Source organism: Pogoniulus pusillus, chromosome 2 (genome assembly GCF_015220805.1).
Source record: "Pogoniulus pusillus isolate bPogPus1 chromosome 2, bPogPus1.pri, whole genome shotgun sequence".
In the NCBI taxonomy this organism is placed as follows: Eukaryota; Metazoa; Chordata; class Aves; order Piciformes; family Lybiidae; genus Pogoniulus; species Pogoniulus pusillus.
The window spans coordinates 29182227-29204227 of NC_087265.1; the positions used below are offsets into that span (position 1 = coordinate 29182227).

At 43.3% G+C, this 22001-nt stretch overlaps 1 protein-coding gene across 2 annotated transcripts in view; it reads left to right on the forward strand.

The window, feature by feature from the left end:
- The first annotated feature begins 659 nt into the window (after window positions 1-659).
- The window catches only part of SLC39A10 (solute carrier family 39 member 10), a 34344-nt gene continuing 13002 nt past the window's right edge, over window positions 660-22001 (forward strand). Inside the window, exons 1-3 of one of the 2 annotated variants that reach the window (XM_064158795.1) lie at window positions 660-929; window positions 16625-17413; window positions 18342-18543. In XM_064158795.1, coding sequence (XP_064014865.1) covers window positions 16634-17413; window positions 18342-18543 — 982 coding nt within the window. In that variant the 5' untranslated portion in view covers window positions 660-929; window positions 16625-16633. The remainder of the gene's footprint in view (window positions 930-16624; window positions 17414-18341; window positions 18544-22001) is intronic. The other variant, XM_064158800.1, reaches the window with a different exon arrangement.

Genomic DNA, 22001 nt, shown 5'->3' on the forward strand with positions numbered 1-22001 from the left:
TGGAAGAGAGTTATGTTCACCATCTAGCTAAACAGCTTTTGTTTTTACACGAGAAAACCTGACATGGTTTTCTTAAATAGGGGTGTAGCAGGCGTCTGCTTGGTACATAGTTTCCTCGGCACGAAAGTCGAGCTCTACCTAGGAAATAATCCTTTTAACACCGTGGGACTCCTTCTCCCCGCGCTATCGGCAGCCGGCAGCTCCCTCCGCGGCTGCAGAGCTGCCAGCGAAGGCCCGTCCGGGATTGCAGCGCCGGGCCCTGCCCTCGGCCGACTGGCAGCCTCTGCACCGGGGCCGCTGCCCAGGCCTCTCTCCGACGGGGCCAACAACGCCGCCGCCCTATTTCCTTCCCTTCCTCCCGCCGAGACACAGGCAGCAGCTCGGCGTCCCCGTCGGAGTACCGCAAGCGTCTCGCTGGCCGGGGGTTTGTGCAGGCCCCGCACACGCTGCGCGCAGCCCGGTCCGAACAGATACAGACAGCGCAGGCGGCACGGCTACCGCCGGCGCCGCATAAAACACTGCTTAGTCCCGCGGCGCTCCCGCCGTAGGGCTGCGCCCCGCTTCCCGTCCTGCTTCCCGCCGCCCCGACCGCCCGCCGATGTACACCGTTTGAGTGATGAGCGCAAGCCACCGCAGGGAGGGGGGCGAGCGCTGCTGCGCCATTTTCGTAGCCCGTGGTGGGGTAGGGGAGGGGGAGTAGAGGAGGAAATGGCTCCGCATTGGGTAGAGCAGGCCGCGGGGACGCGCGTGCAGGCCGCTGCGCTCCGTGCGTAGGGGTGAGTGTGCCAGAGCGCGGCGGGGCTTGGCGTAGCTGTGGTTGGTGAATAGCGTATCGACGGCGGCGGCAGGAGCTGCAGGAGGAGGAGGAGGAGGCGCCGCGGCGGTTTGGTACCGAGCGGAGAGGGAGATGCACACGGCACTCGAGTGAGGTAGCTATAAAACCCCATTTGTTTACATTCCCTCCCCCACAACCGGCCGGCGCGGCGGCGAGGGTGGCGGCAGGCCCGGGGCCGGCGGCGGCGGCGACTTGGGGGGCAGGGGGGTGGCGGCAAGGCTGGGGGACGACGAGAAGGAGCCGGTGACGATCGGCAGTAGCGGACACCACCTTCCCGGGATGCGGAGCGGCGTGCGGGGGAACAAGACGGCACGGCCGCCTCATCGCGAGACCCTTGGCTGGGCCTGGGGCTGCGGGGTGGGCGAGGGAGGCCGGCGGGGGTCCGGGGGGCGGCAGCTGGGAGTGTGTATGTGCGGGAAGGTTGGGGGCTGTGCCCGGCCTTCCCCCACCCCCCGAGGCAGAGGAGCACGAGGCGCCGCCGCCGTCCTGGCGCATCCCCCCACCCCCTTTCTTTCTCATTACGCCCGCGGGTCGACCATGCTACAGGTAACACCGCCACCCCCCCGGCCCCCCTCTTCCTCCATGAGAGAACGGAGTGGCGGCGGCGGCGGCGGCGGGTGCGGGGCTGCCCCTGCCTCAGCCGTTTTGGGCGGAGAGCGAAAAACCGTGATGGGGGGGGTTGGGGGAGTGAGACAGGGAGGGTGCGAGTGTCGGTCGAGGGGCGGTGGTCTCGGCCTGGGGAAGCTGCTAGGGGCCCAGCAGCACCAAACGCTGCCTCCGCCTCTGCTCTTCTACTTTTCTCATCTTTCACGTTGGAAAGGCCCCGGCCCCGCGGAACCGGCTCTGTGCGGCCACGTGGAGGCCCTGAGTGTAGGGAGAAGGGGTTGGCCCTTGCCGTAGCGCAAAGGCTGCTGCGGAAAGGGACGAGAGTCGGTGATGTGTTTCTGAGGGGCTTTCGTGGCATTTTGCCATGTTTATTTGGAGGCAGTATAGTGGTGGCGGATAATAAAGCCGCGCGATTAAATCTTGGGCTTGGCATGAAGCTTTTGGTTAGCGTTAATAACTGCAGAAATTGCATTTGGGTTGCAACCTGCATATAACCTTCCAAAAAGGTATGGGAGGGTCGAATCTTGTTGCTGTCTGTAATACAGCGAACACAGAAATAGTGAAAGGAAGTGTTTCGCTTAACTTTCTGCTGCTAACGCTGCGTCCTTTGGAAACAATGCTGAAACTTTGGAATAAAGTAACTTTTTTAAAATCTTAGTTATCGTTGTCTTTTTGGGGGTGGGGTGTTCTGTGGAAGTGTTTGCATTTACTCTTAAACTCTTCCAAGTGAGGAATAACTTTTCTAGAACTGTGAACGTTTTTTTTTTTGTTTGTTTTAATCATGACGAGTTGTTGTAATGTGATGCTGAAGGAACCTGTGATACTTGAAGCCTCTTGCAGCTTTCAGAATGCACACTGGAATGCCTGGTTAAATAGGAAGAACGGGGAGCAATTGCCATCTAGTAATAAAAGTAATGCTTGGGGTGTTTCCAACTGCAATGTGCTAGTGTCAATTTGGGTAGTAGTAACTGATACTGTAGCATAAAAATAGGAAAGTTACGTATGTAAAAAATATACTCCAGAACACATTTGTTTTAATTAACGTTCTTCTTTCCTGTAGGTGTCAGTGCTTCCCAGGTTGGCTTCCATAAAAAGCAGGTGCTAAGTTTGGAATGTATGTCCAGTCAGTCATGAAAGGTGCAATTACAGAGAAGTTGTGGTTCAACGTGGCACAAACAGGCATAGCTGTCATTACATTTGCTTCTCCCATTTAAAAAAAAAAAAGAAATAGAGAAATTGGATGATCGAAGTAATTCAGGCACGTTTCAGAAAGTTCAGTTCATGTGATAACAATGTTGCTGACATTTTGATATTTGGAAATAGTCCTGTTTAATCTCAAACTAAGATTTATTATAACTATCTCCACCTTTCAAGAGTTACATCCTGAAAAGTCAGCAGGAGAGTAGGGAGTGCATGTGCTAACCAGGCCTTGGACGTTAATAAACTGTTTCTTTTAAATAGTAGGAAACTGATAAGATCTATAGTTTTTACTTAGTTGAACTTGCACAAGTAAATGCATGGAAAAGTGACTATGTCCAGCCTGGCATAGCTTTCCTTTGTGAATGAAGTACCTGTAATTTGGATACCTCATAGTCCATTTTCTGCAAAGCTGTGGCCAATACAAGCAGGAAGAAAGATTAAGCAGTGCCTAGATCATGAGCTTCCAGCTTGAGCTTTCATGTTGTCCCAAAGGAAGCGTGTTGGAACTTGTTTGATTTGGCTGTCCAGTTTTAACCTTGTTTGATCATGGTTGTGCATGTTGTAGTGACACTTAGTTCTGTCTTTTTAAGTTTGTTTTTCACATACAATGGGCACTTGATAAACCAGTGATGAGGTAAATCAGTCTGGGTTTGGAAATAGGTATGTGTTTTTATGATATGAGATTACTGAACTCAAACAACACAAGCTACTTAAAAACTAATCTCCATGACAGTTTTTCTGAAGGTTAAGATTCAGTCCTTAATGCTGAAACTGTGGAACCACGAGTGGACAGGCCTAACCACCTGTGCTAGTAAGGAGCATACTAATAGGAAAGACCTCATTCCATTTTCCTCACAGGTTGGCTGTCAGAACGCTGGCTGTTTTCTAGCACATTTTCAGAACTGTCAAATGATCATAACCTGATGTAACACGTTGAGATTGTCAGTGCAACTTTAAGGAAAGCTTAATCACGGCTGTTCTCACAGTTGTGAGCTTTAGGTGCAAAGAGAGTCCTGTGAATACTAAGAATTTATATGTTTGGGGAGCAATTTCTGTTCTTGGGAAGAAAGTGTAATAGACTTTTTCTGTGGGACTCCCAGCTTAATTTGGAAAATATTTTAAATAAATTTGTCACCTGACAAATATTTGTCTTTGAGGGTGGGCTACTCAAGCTACCTTAAACTGGGGAGGTGGTGGAGTCACCGCCCCTGGGGGTGTTTAAAAGGAGACTGGATGAGGCACGTAGTGCCATGGTTTAGTTAATTAGAAGGTGTTAGATTGGACTTGATCTCAAAGGTCTCTTCCAACCTGGTTAATTCTGTGATTCTGTAAATGGGAGCTAGTTATTTCAGCTTGCTGATAGAGCTTGAGGTGACAAACACCTGATGCAGAGAGAATGTGGGTTGTTTTAGATCATTGATTACAACTGGGGATACTATTTGAAATGCACCTACTAAAGTCTGGTGAGGAAATGTGTAGCACTTAAAGCTAATAAAAAACAAGTGTTTCAGTTTCCAAACCTGAATGAAATGCTAGAAACTATGTCCTGTCTACACTGTTGTCTGAAGAGGAGCAAAGTGTGTGCTGCATCAGTCCACAGATTGGTCATGTTCTGTGTGCTGCTGCATCTGTGCTGTTTTTCCAGGGTTTCTCATGTCATGGATATCTGACATGTAAACTGAAAAAGGAGTTGTTTGAAGCCGTTTGTGTTTCAGTACCTCTTGTGATAATCCAAACCCAGCACAGGTTTTCATAGCCTAAAACCTGGAAGCCAGCATGCCAGACTGGGAAGATAATGGTTTCCTGATGTCAGTCTCAAAAGCTTACGAGGGCTGTTGAAATTACATGTAGGGCGCCCATGCTGGGGAACATGGTTCATTGCACTGGAAACGTTCTCTTTTTCTAGATATCACGTTGTGCTGCCTCATCTTCTTCTTTCCCATTTCCTGTTTTTTCTCTCTTGCTACATAGGGAATGACTCAGCTGTTGTCTCCTCTTTCTCAGCTTTTGATCACCTGGGAGCTTCATTTTCATCTGCCTGTCACCTTTGTAGCTTGCTGCTTTCCAAAGAAGTCAGATAGGAGTGAAGGGAGTCTGCTGGTTCTGCTAATGCAGAATTACACTGTTGCTAAAACCTGTTAGAAGGTTTATACTGCATTGACTCAGTGCAGCAGTGCAGGGATGCTTGTATGTCAGCTGCTGCTCTGTGAAAACAGAAAGCGGAAGAAGTATTTCTGAAACAGATCTTGAACATCAGCAGAATGAACCTAGTGAGCTGTGGATCAGTTTGCTCATGCTCACTAGAAATTGTTGGCAGTGAAAATGAATGGAATTAATCTCCAGGTTTGGTTTTGAGCGAAGGGTTGACTTCGGTTTTTGTTTTAGGTGCCATGTTGGGGGGTTTGGTTGTTGTTTAGTGGGGTTTGTTTGGTTTTTGAAGCACAGTCTGAAAAGAAATCTGGTTTTTGCCAGTAAGGAATAGATCTGTAGTCATTACTAACTTTGCTGTAGAAAATTTTTGCCCTTTCTTGAAACTTTCTTGCTCAGGGACTGTGGTATCACATTAGCTAGACAGTACCTAATAAAGGTCTGAGTGGCAACATGCCAACATACTTACTGAAGTATTTCAGCTTCTTAACCCGGCAGTGAGGGGGCCTACTAGGAGACAGCATGTTGTTCTGTTGAGTAGTCATAACTTACATGACCACAGAGGGGATCGGAGGATTCATGAGAAACTGCTGTGCGTCTAGAAATAAGAAAAGCCTCAGACTCTTAGCACACAAATGTTTAGGTATCTTCAGCTGTGGTTAACTGTAATCAAATATTTGTCAGGATGAAACTCTCATACGGTGTATGTTTCATGATATTTTAAACCAAGGTATTTCAGAGGTTAAAATAGGTCTGGAGGGGCAGGTGGACTTAATAGTCTCAGTTTTTAATGTAGTAGCCTTTAATTTTGCTGCTGTGTATTAGTTTAATCAACTTCTGCCAGTTTGCCTTGCTGGTTAAGCCCTCTTCTACTAGAGGTCTGGTTTGTAGTCTGTTACTTAGTTAAACATGTGATCAGTCGCTTTAGTTGGCTTGATTTTCTAAAAGAGGTATACAGCCCTGCTCACATCATGCATCCACTTTGGATAGCTTTATTATGATGTCAGACAGTTAACTGGTGATATGACTGTAATGTGCTCAGCTCAGTGCAAGGGGCGATGTACTGCCAGCTAAGCAGCAGAAGAAGAGGGAGGGAGGGAAGGAAGGCAGGCAGTTTTAACAGAAAATGGTGACTCCACTAGTCATGCAACCTGTCTCTTAGTTAATGAGGATGGTCTTGTTTTTCCTAAGTACTGGATATGTTTTGGGATACTGATTACCTGTGTTCAAGTCAGAGACAGCAAGTAGCTGCTTTTTTTGACACTGGAAAACCCACAAGAACTTGTTTCTCCTGCTTGTTAACAAAAAAAATGGCAGGTTTCTTGTAATTGGGAAGATGTATGAAGGTAGTGAGTGCCTGATAAAAGGAGTCCTTTCCTGACAGAATCATAGTTACTGTAGAAGCCAGGAATTGATAGTAGATTAAGTTCTAATACTGCATAACATGATCTAGGTCAGATGTATTTGATTGTAATGTAGTGTTAGAACTAGTAATGCAGTCTCCCTTTCTATGATATCTGTTCTTGCTTGTCTGTGTTGCTGTTGGGCTGCACCTGCGTGTGTAAGGTGGTGAACACAGGGAAATACATACACATAACAGTGCTTTTAAGATTCCACTTTTAGCCCAGCACTAGTTTGATTTTCTAAGAAGACATCTCTGCTTGCATTTCAGATGAAGGACTTAAGAATTGTACATCCTTTCCCCTTTATTCTAATCTTTCAGTAAGAGTAATACTGAATATTAAATCCTACATCGTCATGAATTGTTAAGCTCAAAAGTTTTGTTCCTTTGAAGCTGCTTTGATATTAACAGTTCATGGTAGGTGATTTTTTTTAAGTCAATCAATATTTGTATCAGTTTGGTTGCCTTGGTCGTCTCACAGACCTGTCATGGGTAGCCATGTAGATCTTTAAGCTTGGCTAAAATAAATAAGCTAGGCAGTGTCGTGACTTCTGCTGGGGTCTTACTTGAAATGTGGTGAAAGTTCCCCGTTTTGATTCAGTTGGACATTTTTTGGTGGATGTGCCTGTTGAAATATGTACAGTGTTCATGTAATGCACAGGACTGCTAAAGCGTTGCTCAATCTACAGAGATGTTTTCAGAACACTTAGAATCATAGAATCAGTCAGTGTTGGAAGGGACCACAAGGATCATCTAATTCCAACCACCTGCCACGGGCAGGGACACCCTACTCTAGATCAGGCTGGCTGGAGCCCCCATCCAGTCTGGCATTAAACACCTCCAGGAATGGGGCCTCAACCATCTCCCTGGGCAACCCATTCCAGGCTCTCACCACTCTCATGATTAAGAACTTCCTCCTCACGTCCAGCCTACTCATATCCAGCTTTGCTCCATTCCCCCTAGTTCTGTCACTCCCTGATATCCTAAAAAGTCCTTCCCCAGCTTTTTTGTAGTCCCCCTTCAGATACTGAAAGGCCACAAGAAGGTCATCTGGGAGCCTCCTCCTCCAGACTGAACAGCCCCAACTCCCTCAGTCTGCCCTTATAGGAGAGGTGCTCCAGCCCTATGATCATCCTCGTGGCCCTTCTCTGGACACGCTCCAGCGTGTCCACATCCTCGTAATGGGGGCTCCAGAACTGGACACAGTACTCCCGGTGGAGTCTCAGCAGAGCAGAGTAGAGGGGGAGAATCACCTCCCTAGACCTACTGGCCACACTTCTCCTGATGCAGCCCAGGCTCTGGTTGGCCCTCTGGGCTGCAGGTGCACACTGCTGGCTCACACTGAGCTTCTCATCCACCAGCACCCCAAGTCCCTCTGCTCAGGGCTGCTCTCCAGCCACTCCCCAGCCTGGATTTCTGCTTGGCATGGCCTCGACCCAGTTGGAGGACCTTGCACTTGGTCTTGTTGAACCTCATGAGGTTGGCTTGTGCCCACCTCTCCAGCCTGTCCAGGTCCCTCTGGATGACATCTCTTCCTTCCAGCGTGTCTGCTGCACCACACAGCTTGGTGTCATCAGCAAACTTGCTGAGGGTGCACTCAGTGCCTCTGTCCATGTCACCGACAAAGATGTTGAGCAAACACACACGTCCCACAATATTGTTAGACAGCTTTTAGGAACCCACTAAGTCTGTGATGGGTTCCAGTAGCTGCCCATTGTGTCCCAAATTTCCTTTACACCCCTAAGGAAAAGAAGGCTGTGTTCTAGCCTAAGAGAAGTAGTTGGTTCAGAGTATAAGTACAAAATCCAGGTTCGCACTCTGACAGAGCAACCTGAGTGGCATGTTGGCAGAGAGCCTTCTTTAATTAAATGTATTTAAAAATGCTGATTTGAATCAATAGTAAGTGTTGTCAAGTGAAAAACTGGCAACCTCCAAATCCCAGAAATGAACTTAAATAATCGTGACCTGCTAGGCATGGATGTGACGTAGCTCATGGGGAAGAAATGTGTCTCTGTCCCATTTGTCAGTGGGCCTTCCATGCCTTTTAACATACAGCACGTGTTTTAGCATAGCAGTGGATGAAATAGGATTATAGAATCAGGGAATGTCTTAGATTGGAAGGGACTTTAAAGATAATCTGGTTCCAACCCTCTGCCATGGACAGGGACACCTTCTAGATGAGGTTGCTGAAGGCCCCATCCAACTTGACTCTGCTTCTCAGCAAACATCTTAGTTTACCACTGTTCCTTTTTGCCCTCAGTTCCTTGTAAGCTCTACCTCTTCTCAAGACATTTTCAGGTGCCCAGTCTTAAAAACTGTAAATACATAAATCCTATTGAGCACTGATGTTCATGCAACATGAGGTCACTTCAGCAGTTTGCTGTTTTACAAATGGCCTGCTCACTATTTCAACCTGTTGTTAAAGAAGTTAATTTTGTTGTGGCAGGTAATTTTGTTGTGGCAGGTGCCCATGCAAAGAATGCCAGGTAGCAGGTAAGACATGTCTGGACTATTAGCCATGTCTAAATAATGAAAACATTGTTTTGTTCACTACCAATCAGCAAATGTTACATTTTTATGGTTTTCCTCCTGATAAATTCACAGTATAGGTGCTTAATTTATAGGAAGACTAAAAGCATTGCTTCTAATTTAAACACTTTATTGCAAATATTATATTGTGTCCAGGGAAAGAATAGGGACATTCTTCTGAAATAGCTTTCAACATGAAATTTGTCCACTGTTGGTTTTACAGTGTCACTGAAGAATGTTCCAGGTTTTGTGTTATAGAGAGAATACTGTGTTCAGAGCAACCAAATCTGCAAGCTGGTGTTGCCACCAAAAGCAAGGGTGCTTTTTTGTATAGACTGTAGTGTTTGTGCAGCTGCACAGGGAAGCTGATAGGAAATAATCTTATTTTCTTTTTCTAGGCTATTTTTCATCAGAATATAGTTGTACAGCTGCAGAACGAACAGATCAGCAAACAAATGTGCTGGTATACACAAATGGGTTTGTGGGAGTGGGAATGGATGCATGAAGCCATGGGGGAGGACAGGGCTGCTCTTGTAAATTTTAAAATGTTTGTTGAACTTCAGCCTTAGTTCTAATAAAAGCAATTGCTTACTTTCAGTAGAAAAATCAAATACCAACATGCAGGTGTAACTGGTCCATCTTTTTGAATATCTCGTTCTTGCTAGCGCCCATTTCTTAATAGGAACTGACTGGAGAGTAGAATATTGGCACTAGCTCCATTACACATTCAGTGCATTAACAGCTGCTTTATGTGCTGTAGAAAAGGCTGAAAATTAATTCTTAATAAGCAAAACTAATGCTTGTAGAACTTTGTATTCTCTTGAGCTCTGAAAAGGATTCTGCACTCAGCAATTCCTTACAAATAACTGAAGATTGTCACTCCCCCCCCCCCCCCATGCCTGTGTTTGGATTAGTGAGCTAGGAGATTGCTACTATATATGTTTAGGATGAGTTTCTAGTGCACTTGAGATTTTGCATTTCAAATACTTCACGTTTTGGAATTTTCACACATTTTCCTGGTGTGCCCAGTTGTGCATAACTGCTTTCTCTACTGTTGAAGTCTTATCTGGTTATTAACTCTGCAAACATGGCTCGGATCAGTTAGTTAATGGTAAGTTCTTACAGGGAGCCCCTCCTACTGGGCTGTAGGCTTTCAAATCAATGAGTTTTACTTAAATCCACAAACCTGGTACACAGAAAATGAAGAGAGAAGAAAATACAGGAGATGGGTGAGAGCTGAAGTTAGATATTGTTAATTGTAACTTTAGGTCTGTAGCATGTTGGTACATCTGAAGCCAATGGTCAGCTTTTAAAGGTTGAGAAAACAATGAATTTAGTATTTGATTAAATTCTTCCATGGCTTTCTTACTGTCTTTAGGTAATGAGGATGTGTTAAATTCACAGTAATAATTTTTTAAAACAATTTATCTTGGCAGTGTGCTAGATCAGTAGAACTTGATGTTCTGGTATTAGGTAAAAAACTGGAACATAGGCAATAAAAAGCCAAGCTCATCTGGATTTTCCAATCCCAGAGTTTCCGTATGAGATACCACATAGTTGCTGAAGTGGAAGTGGTGGGGATCTGCAAGAAAAACTGGGTTTGTGTAATGAGTGGCTTTATTTCAAGAAGCCACTTCTCAAGAAAAGTGCCATTTCTGATAAAAGCTGTTATTCTGAGCAGTTCTTAGCAGATGTGAATCATGGAGTTCTGAACAAGGAGAGTATCTTAGATTAATAAGAATATTGCTGTGTGTTTAACATCTGCTGTCTCTGTCTGTTCTCTCTTATCTTAGCCAAAGCATTTGTTTGGTATTTTTTGATAGATGTGACCTTCAGTTGAGTCTGAATTTTGTCTGACTGCGTTGTCTGAATCAAAATTTATTGGTTTACATAAAGCCTAACTTCTGGACTAGTTTTTTTTTTCATCTCAGGGAAGTAGTTGGTGATAAGCAAAAATGTCCCCCCAAATTGTCTTTGTCCTCCAGTTTTAAATGAAGTTTTCTCACAAAGTGCTGTAAAAGAGCACAGTGAAATTGTAGGCACTGTGGAGAACTTTCATGGATACAAGGGAAAATTAATGAAAGAAAAAAATACAAAACTATTTTCATCAAAGATCCATTTAGGTCTATAGCTGAAACTCCGCAGGCAGGCACTGAGTTAGCATGGAGATACTGTGAAATTTCCACGCAGAAAAGATAACTCTTTGCTGATGTGCTGCTCAGGTACTGTGACCTCTAGCCTCTGTTCTAAAAATCTTGTGTGTGGCAGTGAAATCAGAGCTGCGTTTAGCGTGAATGATTTGCTTGCACTGCTGGAGGAAGCGAGGCGGGGGTGCATGTGGCAGCACTGTGATTTCTCAGGTGACAGTGGGTGGGGCAGAGGCTGTTTATCTTCTGCACCATGAGTTTACGCATTTGCTTTACCTTTACAGTTTGGCTTAGGGTGGGGATGGCCCACTGCCTGAGTGCATCCTGAAAGACTTGGCAGCTCAAGGAAAGTACGTGCTGTGGTTCCCAGCTCTGTCATCTACAGGTGCTGTGGTTTCTTACCCAGCTCTGGGTAGGAGTTTTAGCTCGCGTATCCCAGTTGAAGGCCACACCATCACTGAGCTATGGAGGGAAGGAGGGGAGGCAGCAGGGAATCATATATTTGGGTGAATAAAAGGAGGCAAAGCCTGACAGCAGCAATAGGCAAAATCTTCTTCAGCTTTGGTGCAGTGTTGTGCTCAGGCTGCCCTTCAGTATCCTTTTGAAGGGATTCGGGAATGTTAATGTTCTTATATTGAGATGAGTGATTTACAGTTACATGGCACTGAAATGTATAGAATTCAGACTTGAGCTTTCTGGTTATTTTATGCATGCAAATACTGCCTTGCAGGTTAAAGATGACAGCTGTTCATAATTGCCTAGAGAATAGTGGCATTTGTTTAAAAATAAACAAATAGTCAACTCTTAATAGTTGTTTTGTTTGAGAGTTTTTATGATGGATACATTTGTTTTGTAAACATCTGTATTCTGTGACAAGGATTGCAGTAGAAGATCCAGAAGATTATATAATGGGAAAATAAAAATATTGTGCTAAGGTTCTTACTTTTGTAATAGAAAACAGTGAGACATCCAATTGATTTTGCAGTTGGCCTGATAATGCTCAGTTCTTGTGTTTCAGCAGTGAATCACGATCACAGGTTACTAGCGATGTTGCCATTAGGGTATGGAGAAAAGGTACCATTCAACAATAAACACCACAATTAGGGATGCATGGCTAATGTTTCAAAGTAATGTATTAGTAGAATTGTATGAGACAGTCACATGGAAAAGATCATGAGGTTGTGAAAAGGATTATGATCATGCTTTAGTCATGAATTTCCTGGTTGAGATATTTCAGTAATTTGACTTTGCTTATTCTGGATTACAGTACTATACTGTGGCAGAGGGGGAAAAATTGTCTTACCTAAAATATTAGTGCTCTGTAACTGAATTTTACTTAAACTCAAGAGACTCTTGGCAGTACTGAGAAACTGAAACTAAAAAGCTACTGACCAGTTTGCTAGAACAGTGTGTTAAGCTGTTTATACTTAACCTGCAAGCACAGATCAGTTTGAACTTCTCCCAGGGCTTTCACTTGCCTCATGTGCCTTAACTGCTATTTCAGATCCTGATCCTGCTCTCATTAAGTCACATTCCACCTTGTATGTTCTTAGCTGATGAAAATCATCATATTCCTCTAGAAATGTGGCTCTGTTCATCTGTCACCAGATATTCTCTTGATCCAGTACTTTTACTGCCCGAGTCTTTCTGCTTCCAGGGATCATGGCAGTCACAGAGCCCAGGTTCTCAGATGCTGTGAGAAAGAGCCTATGTTTTTGATCTGAAGGTTGTGGAGTGAATTTCAGTGATACAGTCTGAGGGTTGACTCAGCCCAGTGACTCTTGGATAAAAAATTGCAACCTGTTTCTTTCTACTCCACTAGTAACAGCTCTGCCCTTAACTGTTTCCTCAAATGAGAATGGAAAAACATTCTGGAAGGTGATTTGAGGTGCTTTTAATGTTCCTGCACTTATCATCAGTGATGTAGTTCTAAGAACATTAAGGATGCCTAGGAATGAAAAAGTCTGTATAAAAATAATAGTAAGTCTGGGGGATGAATTCAGCATATGGAAACACTTGAAAAAGTTTGTCACAATGCTTTGGTCAGTAATGTAGGTGATTGACCAGGAGATGGACTGTAGCCATCCCAGACTGATGGCTGAACAAGCAGCCTTCATACAGTGGTCTTTCCAATGTCCCTGGAATCAATTTTGATCCACATGCCTCCAGTGAAAAGCAAATTTTGAGCTTCTGTGTTTGTAGAGAGTAACAGGAAAATCTTTTTCCCCAGTCTTCTGTCTTAAGTTATTTATCCACTATATAAAGTCATTAAAAGGTAGTGATTTCCTCTTCTCCTGATCCTTTTTTTTCTGTCAGCCTGTTGCAAATGTAAGATCTTACAAACTTTTGTTCTTTTGTTTGGTTTGAGTTCTTTTTTTTGTGGAAATGGACTTGAAACGTTTGTGGTTTGCTGCAAAGTGCTTTCATGACCAATGCCATGAAGTTTTAGTTAGCAGCTGGAGTGGTCTTGAGAAGGACAACTGGTTGTGTCATTTCTTGTCTGACAGTCAGTAGCATTTGATGGTGCATTGACCCAGTCATTTACATCTTAACGACTGTAGGATCACCTCCTCTAGCCAAGGTGCACATAAGGGAATAAAGCTGCATGCAACATAGAGAGAGATGAAAACAAAAGAGAAAGAGAGTGACAGCTGGCTGAACATGAGCCAGCATGTGCATGGGTGCCAGCATCCTGGCCTGGATCAGCAACAGTGTGACCAGCAAAACCAGGGAAGTGATTGTCACTCTGCACTAGGGAGGCTATGGTTTGAGAACTGGGTTAAATTTTGGGCCATAAGAAAGACGTTGAGGTGCTGGAGGGTGTTCTGAGCAGGACAGTGAAGCTGGTGAAGTATCTGGTGAGGAACAGCTGAGGGAACTGAGGTTATTTAGTCTGGAGAAGAGGAGACTGAGGGAAGACCACCTCATTATATAGAGCAACCTGAAAGGAGGTTGGAGCTAGGTGGGGATCAGTCTCTTCTCTCTAGTAACAAGTGACAGGATAAGAGTAAATGGCCTCAAGTTTCACCAAGAGAGGTTTAGATTGGACATTAGAAGAAGGTCCTTCTGTGAAAGAGTTCTCAACGACTGAACAGGCTCCCCCAAGAGGAGATTGAATCCCCGTCCCTGGAGGTGTTTCAGAGAGCCAGAGATGTGGTGCTGAGGAACATATTTTACCACCAGCCTTGGTATAGTTAGAGAGTGTTTGGACTTGATGATGTTAAAGGTCTTTTTCAACCAAAACTGTTCTGTGATTCAGTGAAAGCACACTTCACCTATTTTCCTGTTACTTTACCTCCTTGCTATTGCTGCAGTGTTTTGGTGGCACAATGGAACTCTGTTTCTCAGCTCTCATGTCCTCAGTTGCAGTCTAAACTGAACTAGTTAGGTATAAGAAGCTCTACTCTGTATGTGTTCTCTTTGTCTGTCTTAGTCAACTCAAATTCTTTGGAAGAGTCCTTCAGATTGATTGGGGAGCTCTGTGCTGCTTTCTTTTTGTTGCCTACCCCTTCACTGATAAGAGTGCTTGAGTATCTCCTTCACGTACGTATGTTATGAAGGGGAAATTAATTAATGCGAGATTAATTTTTTTCAAAATGAATATTGTTTATTAATTTTGTTATTCAGAGCGCTCACCACCCTTGACCACTAATTTTAATAATAATAATCGTTTCTCTGCACTGTCATGGAAACATTTTTCAGATAATAACTAGATCTAGTAATAACCAGCAAAATATATAAACATTAATTGAACTGGAAGAGAAGATTCTTGTGGTGAAATGCTGCTTGCAGTCAATATACTGCTTGCCCACTAGGTGGACTCAAGGAGCTATTTCTGCTTATGGCAGAAGGCAGTGGAGAATTACAAAGAGGCTTTAAGTATTTACTCACAAAATTATCATTACCCAACTTGTGGGGCTAGCCAAAGTCCCAGAGAGTACCCAAACACTTTCAGGCTACTCTGTCTTGTCAGCCGCTGAGACTTGATTCTTCCCAGGCTTCTGGGGAAAGGAGGCAGACAATCTCTGACCTTGTCTCCTGGCTCCTCTGGATGATATGTGTATCTCCAGGAGACTTTCAGGTGTAGGCAGGATGTCTTGCAATGTGCAGTCTTAGCACAAGCTGGCTATGCAAGCCAATAGCATGGAGGCATTTAGAGTCTGTTCCTGGTAAACTCACAACGGTGGAGTTTCCAGGCAAATAAGGCATTATGCAATAGAAGCAGGCAACTGCAGGTGTGAATAGAATGGCACAGCATGGCAGAGCACATTGTGTTTTCTTGCATATCTCTTTTTATCAATGTGGGCCAAGATCAGTGGGCCTTTGGACACAGAATAGCCAATCTGAATGGCAGTTAGACAAACCTGACTATATTAGGTAAAGCCATAGGCTTGCTTTATCCAAATTTGTGAAAAACATTGGTGCTGCACAAGGCAAACACAAGCTACGTGTGTGTACATTATTTACCACAGGACCAAGACAAATCTGGGCAGGCCAGAGTCCCTAGACTTAATGGCTCCAGGGTCTTTTGTCTTCTTTCCCGCAGTTGCGTCTCCCCTTAACAGGAGGAAGAGCAGAAAAACATATCGTGAGCAAACCAATAAATGTATTAGCCTATTTTGGCCCACCACAATTTGGTAGAGCTGCTGTGAATATTGCATGCTTTGTTCTACTTGATACTGTGGCAAATAAATAGTGTTGCTAGAAAATACTTGCAGTGTTTAAATGATTGTTTCTAAAACAAGTGTCTTAGAGGTGATTCTCTACCCAAGAGAAGTCTCTAGAAAATAAAAGTCAATGAATTACAGTTCTTGGCTTGAGTTTAGCTTTCTAACGTGGTATCATTTTTACATAAACTTGGACTTGTAATTTATTTTACATTTCTTTTACAGTAATTATTCAGGGTTTATAGCTATTTGTGCTAGCAGATGTAAGCAAAATACCACTGCAAAATAGGAAATTGTTTTAAATTCAGAATGCAACAGACTTCTGCACGGTCCTCTTTATTACCTGATGTTGAATAGCAAGTTTCTGACATTTCATACTAAACTGAAAACTGCATTGTCCAGATGCTGCTACCTTCTGTAGAAATCAATGCTTGATGACTTTGATCTAGGCTGAGTCAGCATTTTAGGTCAACTTGTCTTTTGAGCTGTATTTCCAGTGTCCTTTGTCCATGTAACCTAATTTTTACACTATCATCTACCCAGACCCTTGAAATCAGTAGAACCATATAAGTACTGAAAATATGAAATTTTAAGCAATACATCAAAATTAGTTGCTGACAACCTCTTTTCAAATCATTAATTACTAATCCAAATAGGGAATTGTGCAGTCTGTGTGTTTATTGGAGGTACTTCAGCAGCACATGGAACAAAATGATGAAAAAAGTGTTTTCAACTCTTACAACCAGCCTGTCATTCCCATAAATAAGAAAATACAGTATGGTTTTCTGGTAGCTTTTCTTCTTTTGTAACTTGTGTTTTGTCAAGATTTTCTGTATTGGAGGTTATCAGAAGTGGCAATGTCTCTGAAAATGTACACAAAAATATATAGAGTCTGTCTTATTGCTCAATAAGCAAAGCACACAAGTACAGTTCTGCAGTAAAAAGCTAGCAGTCATTTCTCTGTTAACAGCAGTATCTACAAAGATCGGAGTCATTCCGTTAGTACAATTAAGTAGCAGACCAATACTGGTGTAGTGGAAATATTGAGATTGCTTTTACACCCAAATGCTTCCCCTTATGTTTCTTATAGGAAACAGAGATGAAGGTACACGTGCACACAAAATTTTGCATCATTTGTTTGCTGACATTTATCTTCCATCAGTGCAATCACTGCCATGGAGGTAGGCATGACCATGGTCATAGAGAGAAACGCGAACACGACCATAATGACTATCAGATTCCAAACGCATCCTATTCCCAGAGCGGAGGAACAGAGTCCGTGTCAAGTAAATACTCAACATCGGAAGCTGAACAGAGATACTACATTGAAAAGATTTTTGATCGTTATGGTGAAAATGGAAGATTATCTTTTTTTGGCCTCGAAAAACTGTTACTAAGCCTTGGCTTAGGAGAGGTAAAAGCAGTGATGATAAATCACGATGATATTGGCCATGATCATGTTTCTCACTTATATGCTTTAGAAGTCCAAGAAGGAAAACGTTCTCACCCTCATAACCATCCTCACAGCCACCCGGATTCAGAAAACCACACCACGACTGGTATGGCTGCAAAGAGAAATCACAAGTGTGATCCTGAGAGAGACACCGTAGTGCCACCAGTAAAAGATGATGGCAAGCACATTCATGACCAGAGTCACCATCACCATCGCCACCACCCTCGTCTACATCATCATGACCATAATGGCACACGTCATTCTCGTAGTAACGGACACCAAGGTTCGAGTTTAGGTAACGAGGATGGGCACCACCACGGCAGCAATCGAGAGGCACCTCACAAGCAGATCAGTGTAAGGAAGCATGCCCTCTTCTCAGCGCGTGGTCGGAAGGAGCACAGCGAGGATGAGCGTCAGCGCGAGGAGGTGGGTATGGCACCCAGAACCGGTAAGGTGACTTTGCCCTTGTTACGCAAGAATTCCCCACAAGCAGTGCCACGTTTGTGACTGCTGTGTAATACAGCTAGTGGAGTGGAACTGCTAAGTCACTGCCTCAGTTTTGAGCCTACTTGATGGTTTTTCATTTCTCTCTCTCTGCACATCACCCATCTCTGAGGTCACTTTTCCTGACTATTTTTCTGTGTAAAGGAGATCCTTAAAGCTTACAAGTGGGTTCTTTTCCCTTTCCAGTATTCAGGAATGCTTCGCTACCACACACTCTTTTAGACTTCTTTCAGAATTGAAGGTCATTAACATTTTGGAAACTGCACAGATACTACCACTGTATCTTCTGAACATACTTCTAATTGCTTTGTCCTAAGAGACTGAAGTAGTGTAGATGTATCTTCTGTTTCTCCCTTCAGCACTCATTATTTCTGCCAGGACCTTAAATATACTTCCTCCTTGCAGTAACCACAGAAGCAGGACTTACTGATGTCATGCTTTTAAACTAGAGTTAGGATAGGACAGGATGAGAGCAAATGCCAAATTTGAGGTGTGAACTTACAAACACAGAAGTTTGGTAGGTAGTAAGAAGTGTTAGAAAACCTGATTTGGATTTATGTTCTTCCAGTCCTTTCCTGCTGCTCTTTCTTCATTCCTTGCACTGTAAAGGTAAAGAATATGGGAACTAATTTTCATTGACTTTAGACACTGGTATAATTACCTATGAGACTTGAGCTTCTAGTGCATAAACCACTTGGGTCAGCTTAGGCATTTTCTAGCACTGTTGGAATGTTGTGGGCTACAATTTGTGCTTCATGTTTGTATTCTCGCATGCTGAATTTTCTGTAAGTACAGGTTTTGATGAAATGGTTGCTTTTATATGGAACATACTTGTACAATTTGCTTGCAGTGCCTAAATGTTACCCAGCTGCTACGGCACTATGGTCTGGAAGCCAGCTCTCCAATATCTCCTGAGCTGTTTATCTACATGTGTCCTGCTTTGCTGTACCAGATTGAGAGGAGGCTTTGTATTCTACATTACGATGAGCTTGAAGATTCTGTGAAAAGTAAAAATGCATCAATTGAGAACAAAGATAAAACAGGTGCATCAGGTAGGTGTGTAATATCTGCATTCCTTAAAATGGTTCTAACTTAGGAGTTGGAAACATTTGACAAGTTAACACTGACTGTAAAGGATTGGTTGAAATCAAATATATTTATTAGCTGGAATTTGAAGTGGCGTGTTCCAACTTGGCATCCTTCTTGATGGTCTAATAGCTTCTAAGAATCCATGGCTCAGGCAGGCACATCTTTCTTTCTTGTACCTTTTTATCCTTTTTCATTATTTTCAGTTTTTATTTTATGTTTGCCTTATTTCTTTTTGTTTTGTTTTGTTTTGTTTCCTTTGTGTGTCTTCATTAAGGCTGAGCATCCTTTGACCCAGGCATTTTGGCCTGGGTGCTACCCACACACCTTTAGATGCTGGAGTCTTTTGTATTATGGTGGCAGGCAAGGTAGAGGCTCTTTGGAGACAAAAGGATCTCTAGGGGTGAACAAGTCCACCCACAATTAGGATTACTTCCATCATTTAAAACCCATTGTGTTGATTCTTTTTTCAGTGCACCTATGGTGTCCATATGGCTTATCTCAGAGTTGGAAAGTTGCAGTGTTACTTTGACATAGTTTGTCTAATAAATTTGACTGGATCTGTTCATTCAGGAACAAAGAATAGCATCTTTGGCACAGTTCAGTCACTGCAAAGATTTCAGTTGTTACTGGGTTTATATTCTATCAGTGATGCAGGTTTGTAGAACTGACTTAAGCAAGGTATCAGAGCATTTCCTCTGCCATTTCTGAGCACACTTGCCTTTCCTGGCTTCCAGTGTCAGCTACTTGGTACTGCATATGAGAAGTATTCAATCAAAATCCTCTGTTGGCAGGTCTAATTTTGTGTGTATGCCTTGTTAAACATAAATCTAATGACACAGCTGCTGTCTTGCTAACAGTTCAAACTGCTGTAAACAAAATACCCTGTGTGGTTTATATGGCAGCATATTGTTTTGTGGGGAAGTCTTGTTGTAGGAAGAGTTGACCGCTACCTTAATATCAAGAGAGTTTCTGGGGAAGCTCTCATTATTTTCTGCCAGTTGCAATGTTGAAAGCATACTCAGCACTGTGAGGTTACACATGCTTTGAACCAGTCTCATTAGAAAGTTTCTACAGGTGAGTGCTTCTATTTAAGAGTGCCTTTTTAGCTCTAATGAGTAAGGGAGTTGAAGAGTAACTCAGCTTGAAGACCTTTAGCATTTGAAGAGCCTTAGTTTGTAAAACTTAGTGGAGATTTCTGTGAACAGTTAAAATATTTTATGGCATGTGATATTTTGAGTATAAATAACACATTTGCCAGTTACTTGTAAAAAAAATGGTTTTTAACTGACTGATTTGGTTCTAAAACCAAACCCTCTAAACCTGGTCAACTTGAATAGGTAATGATAAAGCAGTTTTCATCCCAGTTCCCTACATTCTGTTGTATTAACTGCAGCGAGACTGCAATTGATGCAGTCATTTTCCCCCTTAAGTAAGGAAGTGACGCACAAAATAACAAATCTGGTATAGAGGGATTGTGGGAGGTGTAGGACAAATGTCAATCACAGAGTAACTTAACCTGCAAGTTGTAGGATTCTACTAAAGTGAAAACATGTGCTTGCCTGAGCTAATGGAAGCGTTTTGAATCTCAAACATTTGCCAAAGTTAGGAGGATGCAGGTATTGTTAAATACAAGCTTTCTGTGACTGTCTTTAGTTTTGATTAAAGCTTTCAAAAAGACTACCAAGAGCAGTGCTGCTGCCATTAATTGACTGATACTAACCTGTAGGTTTCCATTAGTTTCAGTTTTCTAAAGGGAAGTAATTTACTTAATTGATGACCAAAATGTTAGGAAGCTGTGTTGGGTTTTCTTTCTGTAAGGTACAAACAGATCTGTAACTTCCAGCAGAGGCTTTTCAGGAGCTTATAGATACAGGTTTCCCAGTGTCTGTAGGGCAGTGGTCATGGCTGAGGGCTCCTGAACAGGGAAGGTACCCCCTGCTGTTGAATCAAGTGACACAAATAAGCAGTGAGCAATGCATTCAAATGTGGAAATCAGTCAGCAGTGCTGATTAGAAGTATTTCAGATCAGGCGTGTCTTGTGGGTCTGCCTGTGTAGATGCCAGCCTTCCCAGAAGGCTTTGCATCCTGGAGCTTGCTTGCTAGCTGCTAGCTTGCTTTCTTGGTGAAGCCTGAAGATGGCTAACCCTTCTCAGCCTTCCAAGGAGTCAGCCTCACTACCCTTTTTAGTCTGTTTTAATTTACAGGGAGCTCTCCAAGCCCAGCGCAAGCTGGAACAGGAACAGAGGTCCCTTACTGAGGAATTGTTGGTCACTCCCACTTAGATTTTTCCACAAAAAATATTTTCTAATTCAGGGCATAGTAACTGTACCCCCTTAACCAGGCTTTATGCTGTGTTCCTAGGAATGTTATCCACCGAGATCTTTTCTAACTGAAGAGCTCTTGCAGTGGCCATAATGTGGCATATTAGTTCCTCTCCATAATACTACAGTGTTTTGAACACTTCAAATCTTTCAATTGACTTTTGTCTTAAGTTTTCCTGAGGTAGTCCTGTTATATGAGGAATGTTTACACACATGTAACTGCGGAGACATGCACAGCTTTTGTATATAATACTTTTCTTTTTTAAGTCTTTGACTTGACAGCAACCTTTTAGAATCCAATTGTAAAGAATTTAAACAGCGGTAGAAGCTGGCAGCCAAGGACTGGGAGATGCAGAGTCCTGTGCAGATCTCACATGCCTTATCTTTGGTCATGGTGCCCTGTTTAGATACTGTGTCACTCATAAGAGTATGTCTGCCCTTCAGAGACGTATTTGCCAAATCTACACTCTGATATATGAAACTTCAGCCAGTTCACATCATCTCCTTTCCATTTTTCTCCATGTAAGGCTGTTGGTCATCTACCCTGGCACTTACCATTGTCATGTCTGTGTCCAGAGTGGAGATCCAATGTCCTGCCAAACAGCTGTGTAATTTTCATTTGGGCTACTTGTGCACATTTGCATGATTCAGTGTTGAATGACAAGCCCACATATGCCATTCCAGTTAATCTGGAGTACGTGGCTGAAGAGCTCTGGGGCTGAATCAAGCCTGCGTAGTGGCAGTATTTTGGTCGGCATGTCCTGCTTCTACTCTAGACCTACTTTTGTGTTCCCATTTTCCTACCTCTGGTTTCCGTTTCCTCATCCGATGGCAATCTTTTCCCTCGCACCAGCTCTGTTTTCCCCTCAGTATCAGTATGCATTCCAGTATATGCTGTGTGTTCAGAAGCTTTTTTCAGTCAGTTTCTCCCAATGCATGTGTCCTTGTGCCTTTTGCATTTGAATTGGATTGTTCTTTTTCTGCACTGTTGTGGGAGCACAGCTGCAGGCTTTGTAAGAATGAATTATCCCAAAATAAGATTGAAAACAGCAGATGTAAGGTTTGGTGTAGAACCAGTGCAGGCCTGCAGCAGCAACAAT